The sequence below is a fragment of the Lissotriton helveticus genome, chromosome 7 (assembly GCF_964261635.1).
Source record: "Lissotriton helveticus chromosome 7, aLisHel1.1, whole genome shotgun sequence".
Lineage (NCBI taxonomy): Eukaryota > Metazoa > Chordata > Amphibia > Caudata > Salamandridae > Lissotriton > Lissotriton helveticus.
The window spans coordinates 1,540,531,508-1,540,545,616 of record NC_136068.1 but is presented as its reverse complement, the minus strand read 5'-3'; the positions used below and the strand labels follow the sequence as shown (position 1 = coordinate 1,540,545,616).

Below are 14,109 nucleotides of genomic sequence, written 5' to 3'. Positions count from 1 at the left end.
AAAAGTCATTCAGAAAAGGAAGGGAGTACCCCAGGCCTTGTATATTAATCATGCACACCTTTACTCATCATCCCAACAGGCCAAGATGAAATATGTCTGGGCACTGTAGGCCTACCTTGAAGGTGAATTTGCGGTTTTTGGCCTCTCTGGGACCCGCTGGTAAGATATCATAGCTGGGTAACAGGATGCTGCCAAGGACCGTCTCCTCCCGGCTGTCTGCAGAGGAAAAAGCAGGAAAAGGTACAGTGCGTGCCAGTCATTTGGTGGAATGAAGCTGGTGATGGGTAGAAATAAGAGGGCCAGTGATATTGGATGGGATGTGGGTGGATGTTAATAGACTCTTCCCACACACAAATCTCATCTGATACACACCTGTAACTGGCAACTTAGGTTGCGCCAATCTGGCATGTGACGGTGGTACACCCCACCAGCCAATGCAGGAAGAGTAAACAAGTGTCAATGGTTTACACTAGAGTTGCACATGAGAAACATTGTCTGCAGAAATGAGTGACACTGTTGGTCTAAATGAATAACAGTCAACACTCATTAGTGACACAGATTGTATACATGAGAGATACTGGGTACAAATGGCTGACACTCTTTGTGCAAGTGCATGGCGTGGTAGATACAACTAGACGACCAGGTTGGTAGAAACGAGTGAAGCTCCAGGTCCAAATTATTAAGAGCAGAAATAAGGGGAAATCTAGGTACAAACAGGTAGCACCCTTGGCACAAATAAGTGAAAATGGGAATATAAACAAGCAAGATTGTGGGGACAAACAGGTGGTTCTGCAGGTAAAATGGGTGACCAGGTAAAAGCAAATGGGTGAGAAGATAAAATATAAACAGTTATAGTGGCTGAACATACTCAAGACACTCAATACAAATGAGTAATAACGGCAGTCGAAATTAGCTATGGAGTCTGTACAAATGAGTGACCACAATGGAACAACTGTGGGGCACTCTCAGTACAAACGGGTGGCTTGCCCCACAGATATGTGACTCTAGGCAGTTGTGGGTAAATGTGCCCTTCTTCCCTTATGCAGTGAGGCATAACCTGAGCCGTGTTCTAAATATCCCAGCCTTTTTAACGAGTACATTTATGTTGTTAAGAGTTGCTTATGCCTTCATCGGGAGAAACTCAACAACTAGTACTCCCAATTTACATAAGCGTACTGCACAGGAGAGAAAACACACATCCCACTTGCTTCTATTCAGCAGAGGAAATATTTGTCCCAAACAAAAGGTCAGTTTCTCTGTGTATTAATTCTTCCCAGTTTGAACAATGTCCTGGGAGATGGCTATTCATCCTTCACTTGTCAGTTTCTGAAAGTGGGGTGAGCAAGTTGCACAGCCTCTCTGCTACTTTATAGCGTGGGTTTACAATTTTACATTAAATTGACAATATACATATGAAAGTAGCAAAGGGGATTTCTATAAAACACATTTAGCCAGATTCAGCACTTACTTTCTTTCCTTCGCAAAAATTAAACGCAGCAGGAAATTGGTCATTTAGGCTTTGTCATGATTACGAACAATTAGAAAAAAGTAATTAACTTTTCATTTTTGCACCATTCATGACATCTTTTTTGATATTCCTGAACAAAATAATAGACACGAAATTGCATCTCTCAACTGGAAAGCAAGTTCAACCAAGAGAAATGGGAGCAAATGGTGAGAATTCGGGCAATCAGAAAGATTGCAGAGGGTGGCCAGGCTCACAAAAGTGTCTGTTTTGAAATTAGTGTCAATCCAGTAATGCTTTGTGAAAGTTTGGTCTGATCTGTAAATGACCGCTGTGCAAATTTCAGTGATTGGGATATTACTCATGAGGGCAGAAGTAGAAACTTTACCCCTGGTAGAATGAGCTTTGGGCATAATCAACATCAAAAAACATTGTGACATTGACAACAAAGAGTGTTTTTACTATGAGGTTCTCTGTGGCAAAGTCCAAATCCTTTGTGAAACCCAAGCCGACTGTGATGCCCTAAATGTCAATGTCAAAGGGGACCTCATGGACAAATGATTGAGGTGGGTGTAGCTAATGCTTTCTATGGTGTTTCATTTATATTCTTGTTGCCTATTTTAAACAAGACAAAATGTTTCCTTATTAAAGGCCCTTTTAAAAAACTAACTAGCTTTAATGTCCATAGATTACACCCATCTCCAGAGTACTGACCGAGGAATAACCTAGATTCTTAAGAAATCAAAAGCTCATCTCCTACATCTGCCCTTCTGAACACTAACTTCATGGCTCCTGCCCTCTGTACATACCTACCTAGGAACATACATTGATCTGATGGTGGAAGCAACATGCTATACAATGCATAAAACACATCCCCTCCAAAGGGAGGACTTGAAGGGTGTGGGGAGATCTCTTACCCCGATAATAGAATAGGCAGAAATTCGACAGCACAAACCATCTCCTCTTCCAAAGACGCAGGCCAGCGCTATCCTAAAATAAAATTAAGAAACATGTTCAAGAATGATGTAGTGAAGCTTGAAGCCATCTTTGTTTTGTACGTTCAAGGAATTTGTCATTAGAGCACTATGAGTCTGTACACACTTACTCTTGGGAATAAAGGAATAAATACACGAAGTACCTTCTCTCATTCTCATTCGGTAACTGTCCTTCCTCGATACTAGTGTTGTGGTGTTAACAATGTTCATGGTTGCAAAAAAACAAAAAAGGCTCTTTTCAATAGTTTTTTCTAAAGTTACCATAAGGAACATGTATGTGGATTTGTTGGTTACTGGATCTAGGGGTCTAATTATTGCCTAACGCCCATTCAATTGCTGGACACCATAGGCAAGTGAGCGGACTACAGAAAGTTTCATTCCAAATGTGTAATGTACAATCCAGTATGACACCCAGATATGATAGTGGAATTCTGTGCATGTTTAATCTTTAAGCAAGACTTCATCTGCCTGAACTTACTGAAGTTTCCGTTTTTGCAGCCCCTTAGCCATTTCTTTGATCAAACACTATACAACCCAAACCTCCTAGATGCCATAACAGAAGTAGTAGAAATATCAAGCTTTTGCGCATTCTTTGTGAGCAGCTCATCTCGTTTTGTTTTCTACATGTATTCTGACATCTGTACTCCACGTTTTATTAAAGTTTTGTATAGCGCTGGCTGGACCCGAGGGTATCAGAGCGCTTCACAGCAAATATACATGGGTTAGACAGATAATGCGGACAAAAAGCAGGTCAATGAACACAGGAGTGAGTACACTCTATACAATAGCAGCCAGGCGTGAACCAGGGCGGAGAGTCGTAGGCAAGTCAATCAGCTCTGGGGTGAGCGAGAACATGAAACTATAAAGTCTGGGTTTAGTTCTAGTTGGTTCCGGAGCGCTCAAGGAAGAGGACTTTGAGTAGCTTCTTGAATTTCAGGAAGGATGCGGTCATTCTGATGTGTGGAGGGATGGAGTTCCATATCTTGGGAGCATTGCCCGCGAAGGATTTGCTAGATGTTGAGAGTTTCTGGGATTTCAGAGGAATGAGTAGGAGCGTGTTGGAGCTTCTGAGGTTTCTAGACTGCCCGGCCCTTTTGAGCTTGTTGGCCAGGTATTCCGGTTTGCCCGTATGCAGGGCTTTGTGTGTGAGGCAAGCTGTGCGGAAGCTAGCTCGTTGGTCAATAGGGAGCCATTTCAGATCCTTCAGAGCTGGGGTGATGTGTTCATATTTCTTTGTTCCCGTGATCATTCTTGCAGCTGCATTTAGGGTAGAGGTCAGAGGACGTAGGTGAGATTTGGCTGTTCCAGTCAAAGTGGCAATGCCGTAGTCAATTCTGGAGAGGACCAGAGCCTGCGTGGCCTGTTTCAGGTCTTTTGTGGGGAGGAATGGTTTTAGTTTGTAGAGCAATTTCAGGTTCAGGAAGGCACTTTTGGCAGTTTTTGAGATGTGTTCTTTCATATCCAGTTTGGGGTCAAGGGTGATCCCTAGGGATTTTATGGAGTTCAATGGAACAAGCGGCACATTTAGAGCGTTTAAGGCTTTGAGCCAATCCAGAATTTGGGGGTTTTCTTCTTTGTTAGAGATTAGGAGCACTTCAGTTTTTTCCTCATTGAGTTTGAGGTGGTTGGAAGAGAGCCAGAGCTGAACTTCGGTAAGTGTGTGGTTCAGTCTGTGGATGTCCGAGATCGATGTGGTTTCCAGATAGAGTTGCGTGTCGTCCGCATAAAGGTGGAAGGGGATGTTAGCTTTCCTTAGAATTAAGGTGAGGGGCTCCATGTAAATGTTGAAGAGTTGAGGAGAGAGTACAGACCCTTGAGGAACTCCTCTGCTGATGGGAAGAATGTCTGATTCGCAAGTTTTAATTTTTATTCTTTGTGAGCGGTTGTTAAGAAAGGAGGAGAACATTTTAGGACAGTCTTTTCGAGGCCTGCTCTCTCCTTTAGGACATTGATTAGTAGGGCATGATCGACTGTGTCAAATGCAGCCGATAGGTCTAAGAGGATGAGAAGGCTGCAATGGTTGGAGTCGAGCGACATGTGAAGATCGTCTAGGACGTTAAGTATTGCGGTTTCAGTACTGCAGCCTTTTCTGAACCCTGATTGATGTGGGTCTAGAAGCTTTGTGTTCTCTAAGTGCTGGGAAAGTTGCGACAGCACACATCTTTCCAAGATTTTGGATAGTAGTGGAAGGTTCGAGACTGGTCTGAAGTTATTCATATCCTGTATGTCAAGGCCCGGTTTTTTTAGTAGAGGCGTGACTTGACCTATTTTAAGGCAGTCCGGGATGGAGCCCTCGCTCAGAGAGCTGTTGATGATCTTGGCCCAGATAGGGGCTAGGGTGAGCCTCAAGTCTTTGGTCACTCTCGATAGGTTGGAAGGAGGACCAGCGAGTGGATGTGATTGTTGGTCTTAAATGGGGAGTTGAAGCGGGGTGGTTTGAGGGCAACGTGCCGAGAGATCGGTCAATTTTGGCGATTTTTTCATTGAAGAAGCTGGCAAAGTCGTCACATTGGGATTGGGACGCTACCATGTCTCTTGTTACCGGAATGGAGGTTTGGTTCTTGATGATGTTGAAAAGTTCTTTGGGGCGGTTTTTGGCATTATCAAGGGCCGCGCAGAACAAGGACGACTTTTTGTTCTTGACATGGTTGTAGTAGCTTTTGCGGGCTGCCTTGAGCTGGTCCCGGTTGCGAGAGGAGGGGTTGGCCCTCCAGGATCTTTCCAAGTATCTTAGGTGTCTTCTTTCATCGTTAATGTCAGTGGAGAACCAGGATCTGGAGGGGATGTTTCTTTGTTTTTTTAGTTTCCTTGGTGCCAGCTGGTCTAAGACGAGCTCCAAGTTGGAATGGTAGAGCGAGGTGAGTTCTGTGGTTGAAAGGGGTTCTGTCGTGGTCGGGAGGAGTGAGCTGAGGCCCTTTTCAAGCTTGTCAAGAGGTACTCTCGATAAGTTTCTGATCCATTTGGGGGATGTTTGTGTGGGAGGGACGGAGAGCGCCGGGTGATTGATATGAAAGAGGATGGCGTGATGGTCTGACCAGTCTACTGGGATGATGTGGTCAATTGAAATTGTCTTTTTATCTGCGATGATAGCATCCAGGGTTGCTCCTCTATGGTGGGTTTCCTCTGTGCAGTGCTGGGTCATGTCAAGGTCATGAATAAGGGTGTTGAGAGATTGAATGAGCGGGTTTTTTGATACATTCCATCTTAGGTTGAGGTCGCCCAGAATTATACTGAAATCACTGTTGAGAGCTGTTTGCGTGATCAGATCCGTCAGCTGAGCGCCAAATTCGGAGGTATTGCCCGGGGGATGGTAGAGGAGAAGGCATTGGAGTGAAGGGTGTTGAGGCGAATTGATGTTGACCGCGAGGGATTCAAAGGAGTTGTAGATGACGGCAGGAGATTCAGTGATGGAGAGATCGCTTTTATGGATAATAGCTATTCCGCCACCTTTGTGAATGGGCCTGTCTTTGTGTATAATTGAGAACCCGGGCGGCACCAGCGTGTCCAGGATGGGGCTGGATAGAGTGTTCAGCCATGTTTCATTGATGAAGGCTACGTCCAGGTCCTGTGAGAGGATGGTTTCGGCTATTTCTGTTGCATGTTTGACGGCGGATCTGCAATTGATGAGCATGCAGTTTATTTGGGAGTCATCCTGTGAGATATGATTGACCGATGTAGCTCTGGGTAAGGAGGAGAGATAGGGTGGAGGTCTGGCAGCTTTACGACGGGGCGGTTCCCTTCCCACTCCAGTAATGACTTGAATTGAGGAGAAGGGAGGGTGGTCAGGGGGCATTATTTGAGCAGGCTGCCTAGGCGGGGTTTCATAGGAGGTGATGAGGGAGGTCACTTCCTGTGGCGAGAGGGAGGGAGCCGTCCTTCTAGGACTGTCGATTCGAGCCTCAGTCCTGGGATTAGAGAGAAGAGGCTGGGAGCCTGTGGGGGGCTTGGACCCTGTGTGGGTATGAGAGTCAGTCTTGGCGGTAGGCGGCTGGAGGCGCGGAGGAGGGACGTTCAGGGAGGGGGGCTGGAGATTCTCTAGGGAGGATAGGGTTTCTTTCAGGCCGAGGATCAGAGTTGCGATCTGGGCTTCTAGAAAGTCCAGGCGTTGTGTCAGTTTAGGTGCTGGAGAGTAGGTGGGCGAGTGGGTGGAGTTGGCTTTGGTGTGGGAGAGGTCGTGTAGCAGGACGTCGAATGGGGGGGTCTGTGACGAGGGGACCGGGGCTAGGTTGGAGTTCGATTGTGGGACCTCTAGTGAGGGAGAGCATGTTTGGGGCGAGATACTGTTAGGAAGTGAGACGGGAGAGGGAGGCACGGGGTTAGCTTTCGTGAATTTATGGGCAAGGGCAGGGTGGTGGGCGGGGCTGCTGGGCGAGTTACTATTAGGGGGAGTAGTCGAGCTGGGGGGATCTGATTGGAGTTTCGAGTTCGGATGGGCGGGGAGTAGGGAGGGAGGGGGTTACGGTCTCTTTGGGGGAGGTGAATGTCTTCGCTACGGGGGATGGCGTGAGCAGTAGGAGTGAGGGATCGCGCAGGGCGCTGTTATTCAAAGACGGCGGGGGGACTGGGAGTTCTAAGGGGAGGTGACTGAGATCCTGCGGGGGTGCGGGAGACGTGGAGAGGGGGGAGGGAGGTAGGAGGGGTAGGGGGGGTGGGGGAGTCCTGGAAGTTTGGGAGAAGGGGGAGGACGTTAGGGGATGTAGGTGAGAGGGGGGTGGGGGGGTTCTGGAATTTTGGGAGAGGGGGGCGGGCGCTTGGGGCTGTGGGATAGGGGGGGGAGGGGCTCGGAGGGACGGGTGGATGTTGACGTGATTAAGGGCGAGGGGAGGGGATTGATGGGGTGGATGAGGCATGCTCTGCGGGATAGAAGTTTGGTGAGGGTCACAGGAGGTGGTGGGGCCTGTGAGTAGTGGGTAGAGAGCCATGGCCGTCTTAAGAGTGTGAAAGAGGGAGTCGAAGAAATCGAGGTTGTCATCTTTCGCCTGGATTAGAATGGTGCCATTCTTGAAGATGGAGATGGAGATGTCTCCGGTCAGGGACTGTTGGTTCAGGGGGGAGATCGTTAGTTTCCGGTTGTGTTCTGATACGGTGGTTTTGGAGACTGGAAGGAGTGAGTTAAAGGTGGAGACCCACGCGTCTGGTCGGGTGGTATGGAAAATGAAGTCTGTTTTTCTCAGTCCTCTCGTTGAGCAATGGTAGGTGTCCACGATAAGAGTTTCAGGGTGTTGTCTGATTAAATTCTGTTTGAGGCGTTTTTTGGCTTTGAAGGAGATACTGTGTGGGAAGGTAATGGCGTAGGTATTCTGTCCCAGAGGAGATAACTGGTTGAGTGCAGGGCTGGGGTGAATGTCTAGGCGCAGGGAGGGAGGCATTATGGCAGAGCAAGAGATCTGCGTTTGTCTCCTTGGGTCTAGGCGTCGTGCTTGCGTAATGGAGTGCTTAGAGAAGGGAAACTCCTTGATTTGCTAGCAGATTTGTAGTACCCAAGGTAGATGCTCAACAGAGAACTAGAAAGATAAGTGATTGTAAAAAGAAATTCCAGAGTCCCTTCAATTGGGGAAGCAGGATCCTTTAATAAAATTAGTTCGTCAAGTTAAGTGAGAGGAAGACGTTGTAAATAGGTGCCTCCTTAATTGTCTAGCAGATTTGTAGTTACCCAGAGGTGGGCGATCAACAGAATACTTGGATGATGGGTGTTGTAGATAGTGGTTTCCAGGGACCTTTCACTAGGGGAAATTGGTTCCTTAAATTACTTAATTTGCTCGGTTAACTGGGAGGAAAACGTTGTAAATAGGGGCCTCCTCTGCCCCTTTGCAAGGAATTGCAGTTTTGGATAGGTTGTCTTCACTCGAGTCTGCTTTCCTTTTCTATTTGGTGTCCCGAGTGGCGGCCATCTTAGGGTCAGGCGGCCTTTAGCGTGAACAAAGTGGATGTGGATAATGTGGAGGCATTGGGTGGGGCGTCATAGTTGGTCGTTGCTATTCTTCTTTATTTTTATTCCCCCAGCTACGATGGCGGGGGGGCCTTTATGCGTCACGTGTATAATTTGTGAGTAAGACGGCATGTATCAGAGTGGAAAGAAAAAACGTATGATTAGATGGGATGCTCACTCGACCTGGGCAGTGTGAGATGTCTGAAGTGATAACCTAAAAGGACAAGTTCAGGAGCAGGACATCAAAGGCGTTCTCAAACGTATTCCAAAGCAGTAGGCACCATGAATGATTTGGAGAAGCAGAGATAGCTAAAGCAACAAAACTGATGGTTTTTGTTTGGAAACTTTTGGCCATCACTCTAGATGGGTGGGACTTACCTTCTTGAATAGTAATCATTAAGAATTTAGCATTAGGGGGCGTCAATAAATAAATAAAAAATCATGCATAAATAGGGCACCCTTCTGAAAAAATCCACTTATCATTTTGTATAGTTTAAAACCTGGCATATTACCTATTTGCTCTTGAAACTTAATACATAAGGCTCTCTCAGTGGAAAATGTACAAATATGTCCCAGAAACATTCTTGTTTCGAAACAACTCAAATGTTTTCAAAGAAGTTGGAGAAGACAGCAAATAACCGGTCACAACCCTTCATACACCCAAACCTAACGATCTAGATATCAAAGTTTCTAAAGTAGGAAGAGCCAGGACTCTAAGAAGCTCCAACTCACTTGTTCTCATACACCCCAAAGTAAAAAAGAAATCCTCCCCAGACACGCCCATTCTCTGGAAATGCACCTAGAATCTGGAACCCACTCCGTAGAGATCTCTGCTACAACCTCTCCTTTTCATGCTTTAAATGGGACCTTAACTACCTACTACTTAATAAATACCTCTATTCACACACAAACCGAGCTATGTTCCCAAAGCTCACACCCAAACCGACTAGACCCGTTGCGGCGGTCGATTGATTGTTTCAGATGTCTACTATTGTCATTTATTACATTTACTTATGCTGTTCTGATGTCAGCATATTGTAACTACCTTGACTGCCTAAAGAGTTTCTGTGTCTGTATATATGTATGTACTTCAATCAAACAATCCTGCATTGTATGTAAAGCACTCTGATACCTTCAGGTCTAGTTAGCGCTACATAAAACCTATAAATAAATAAATCAATAAATAAATGCACAACTTCAGCAAGTCATGGATGATACGCCTAGTTTTCCCAACCAGCCAGGGAAGAGAAGAACATGCTCAAAATGTACAATTCTGAGTTCATCAAAGATCCTGGCACTGAACAAAGATATAGTCCGAACTCTGCTGGAACAGAGCGCCCATTCCACATCTAACGACAAACACATGTTCCTGAAGAGACATGCAGGAATGTCTTGTTTAACTAACCTCCAAGGGGCCAACTCTCCACATAACTGTATTTGCCACGTGATGGCCAGTTTCCTAGCACAGGTGACTAAGCATTATGGGCATTAACGAGGCAGGTAATCTGCATAACCAAAAATTCCCAAAATGCCCATAAAAAAGTTCCTGCATGAATTGAGACTAAGGATTGGTCGTCCAGTCTGCCTATTTTTTCATACCGCCTCCAAAAAACCTTTTAGTCCACGTTTCAGCAAAACCTTCCTTCTGTAACTCCACCTGTTCTCCTTGCCAATTTTCTTATGTTGGGAAGCATTCATTAACATTAAATCCTCTAACAGAATATCATTTTTACAATGCTCTTAAAATATAGTGAAGCATCTGCTGGTAAAGAATCGCTGAGGATTTATAAATCACTCTCCTGAACAAAGCTGCATATGTTTCCAAACTCTTTTTCTTGCTTTCTTGGATTTCCTGCTTCGATGCATATTTTTTCGGACCAATTTTTTTTTCCTGAATGCCTGCTAACACTTATTTTTTCAGACCCAGCAATGAAAAACAGGTCTTGTAGTTTAAGACTTTTCTTGAGGTTCGTATGATTTAAACACAATTTTATTTTAATTTTCACATCGCTGCATTTGTTCTTTCTACACAAGTTGGAATTAAGAAGAATTGAGTTTTTAAGAAAAATTCAAACCTGAAATCTAAATCCCTAATGAAATGCAGAGACAAAATGTTTTTATATTACTATAGTGTTGAGCCTCATTGTTTTGAAAAATATTTTGACAGCATCGTTCGCAGTCAACCTAGGAAAGTATAAACACGTATCATACTTACCTGATTAGAATTTAATCCAAGTTTTATCATTTGCACATATGTGACAACCTTTTCATAGGGCCTAGCTCATGCTTCTGTCTGTGTGCATTTCCTTTTTTATTAATGATACATTACAACCTAATAGCTTCGTGCACTGTATGCATTGATTCATTTCTTAGCCTTTTGAGCACATATTATTTCTTCTGTTAAACAAACATCTTGGACAGTTTGGACCCAGATGCAGAGGGCTGACACACGTATGCTAAGCACAAAGAAAGTACCAGAGGTGTGTAGCCAATCCTGCACAGCACCCAAGTCCTTGCTATGGGACGACCTGGAGGACATTTAGGGACTAGTTGGTCTGCCTGTTCCTGCACAAGCAGGTATCGAGCACATATCCAAAACCTACATTTTAATTGGCTGCATGGACCCACGTGATTGTACGTAGGGTAGTGACATCAATAGAATCCACATCCTCCATCAGCATTAAAGGAAACATTAAAGCTTGCTAAATAGGATAAAAGGAAGCCCGACAGGGGTCAGAAATGAACACACTAATTTGTACCTTCTCCTGACTAGGAGAAGAGAGCCCCAAAATGGGGACAAATTGAAGCTTCTCTCTCTCTTAAATAAGGAATGTGTGCCATGTGGGGCGTCTGAGTGTGTAGGGCTGCCCTGCTTGTGCAAAGTTACATTCTCTGCACCAAAGGTGCCCAGCGGTGCCTATATGCACATTAACCGCAAGAGGTGGGAGAATAGGAACTCGTTCCTACAGGGACAAGGACTGGGGTACTAAGCGTGATGTCTCTACCATTGGGCAAAGTGGCATGCTATGCACAGAAGGTGCCCGGGAATCTGTATTGTTGGACATGCAAGCTGTGTATGAATGTCTGTTCATCCCTTTGAGAATAAGGGATGAGCGCCCGGATGCCATCTGTAAACCATCAGGGCTGCCCATGTCCACGCGAATGACTGCACCAAGGATGCCCAGGTATGCGCAGCGCAAGGCGCAGCTATGCACATGTACCCCTTGATATGGTTAAGCAAAAGCTCATTCTTTGGAGAGTAAGGGATGTGTGACTGTAGGGTAGTTATTTCCCCCATCCTTACCCATTAACTCGAAGAAGCATGGTGTGTACTAGGAGCTGGGCACACGCAAATGTCTGATGGTGTATGTCACTGTGCCTTTTCTCTTACTTGTGCATGTAACTGTCCATGCAAGTTGGAAAATTATGAATTAAAAAATCCCATTTCTTTCCAGAAATACAATTCACACTTTATACAGCAAATCTCTGGAACAACACAAACTTTTGGTGATGTTCACAATGGGTAAGTTTGCAGCAGAGATAGCTGGGTGCCATTTGTCTCAATCTGCACCCAGAAGAGACAGCAGCCACACACAGAGGCACAACCTTGGCATTGTATAGCAGACTGCTCAAGTGGCACAGGCAGACGCAAGTGTTTGTGACTTAGAAGGCAGGCAGCAATAGCTGCTGATATTATTAGCCGCAACCTCATGTTCTGAGAGCGGAAATCTCATCCTGAGCCCACAATGGATACCTGGAGAGGAGTGCGCGCCGAGGGCCCTTGTGCTATCTCCCACTTCTCATTCTAAAGTGACGCACACAGAGAGATTGACACGGAGCAGAACTGTAATCGGGATCACACTATCAAACACACTGCAGCCATGAAAGCACTTATCAGCCCTCTCAGGCCCTGGACTTACACACACATTCCTGCCTCTGCACTCCCCACTACAGCCCCCATACTTAACATGCTAACTATGTTTAGTGTTTCACATCAACAGATGTACACATACTTGGGAATCGTGTCGGCAACCTCAGGGGGAGCAAGCAGTGGTACTGGGAAACTATGGCTGTCCCCCTCATGTTTTCCCAAACAGAAAAAGTATGTTTTTAATGCAGCTCTGGTTTCGTTAAGGAATATGGGCTGGTTAAAAAAAAAAAAAGATTTTCCTTTTAGGAATGAAAATACAGGGATAGTGGCCTGATGTCCCTTGTAGGCCACCATCACTGTGCTTGTAGCCAATCACAGAGGTTCACAAATTGCGACCTCCTTTATTATTATTCATTAGGTGGGCCATTCTGCGACCCCATGTGACCGGTGATTTTGCAAAGCAACCTTATATAGAACATTGGTTGCTTTGGTGAATCAAATACTAGTCTTAAAATGTCAGTGCGCAATTTCCTACTACTTTTTGTGACCAGCATGATAGTGCATCTGGCCCTTTATGTGTTCCCTGACTATCTTAGTCTAGTTAAACGGATCTTGAAAAGCAAGCTGTTATGCTGAGCGCTTCTAGACACCGTATGTACACTTAAGTGGCATAAGAGATTCATACTGAGATAGTCTTCATTGCATCTGGTCATTCTTAACATGTCATTTCTCACAGGCCATTACTCAAAGCACTTCCACTTAGTACCTGGTGGTTTCCATTTTGGCCTGTCTCAGCATCTCCGCACATTAGTCAAACTGGTATGCTTTCGTATTCTATGACCGCAGAAGCCAAGGCAATAGTAAATCCATAATTACATCTGTACTTGTTCTTTACTTCAAAGTAAGTAGCTTGTCATTTTTTTGTAAGTTCCTATGTAGGTCAATGAACTGTACACTATATATCTGCCCATGTTGTTGGAATTTTTGTCAACTTGAATAACTCCATTTGCACAAATATCTTGCACCAGATTATTTACTGGACATTCCCCGCGATGGTTTCTGTGGGCACCTTGATGCATAGCTTTGGCAAAGTGTGTTCACACTTATGGACAATCTATGTCTGTTGCATCTATTTGTCGAAAAAGTGTTAAAGTGACTCAGTTTAATTGTTGTTTGTGTTTCTCTTTTATAATGTGTCCGCTAAAGGTTTTCTGCTCCTATGACAATTGTGGTGTGAGAGTGATCTCTCTTCTGTAATGCCCAGTGCAATATTTTTGAGCCTCCTACAGTGCAAGGAGGCAAACACATACCCTCATGCCAAGATACAACAATGCATTTTGGTGTACTGGTGCCAAGATGGTTACTCTCAGTTCTAGTGCACCTATGTAGAACTGTATCTCAATCCACACTTCAATGTCTGTGTGCTGCTAGGCCCATTCTCTATGCTGCCACTAATGCATCCTTAAAGATTCTTAGTTGGGCCTGGAGCGAGTGAATCAACTTCTCTGTAAGAAATTCGGTCCATTCTGCCATTTTAGGAAAGTCATTACTTCCTGTAGGGTATCCACTAAATGCTCCCAGTCCCATTCTGTCTATCCCCATTCTGTCTGTAGTCACTCTTGAAGCAGTCTCATCTGCAACCTGGCATTGGGAACACGTTGAATTAAAGATGCATCATTCAAAGCAACTCTGTCACCTTCCTCACTATGTGTCATGTTGTCATTTGGATCCGAAGTATGTTCTTTTCAAAAGGAGGACATTCCTTCCTGAGCCAGAAATGCTGCTGCTTTCTGACTGTCCACAACCGCTCCCAGAGGTATGATACTTGTTACTATCAGCTGAGATCTCT

General features: G+C 45.0%; 1 protein-coding gene across 2 annotated transcripts in view; it reads right to left on the bottom strand.

Annotated features, from left to right (window-relative positions):
- LOC144770464 (pleckstrin homology domain-containing family A member 7-like) overlaps positions 1-14,109 on the bottom strand; it is a 252,788-nt gene that overhangs the window by 102,350 nt on the left and 136,329 nt on the right. For both annotated transcript variants that reach the window (XM_078654987.1, XM_078654988.1), the window contains exons 4-5: positions 2,383-2,455; positions 116-216 (exon numbers count right to left, since the gene is read on the bottom strand). In XM_078654987.1, the coding sequence (XP_078511113.1) occupies positions 116-216; positions 2,383-2,455 (174 nt within the window). The remainder of the gene's footprint in view (positions 1-115; positions 217-2,382; positions 2,456-14,109) is intronic.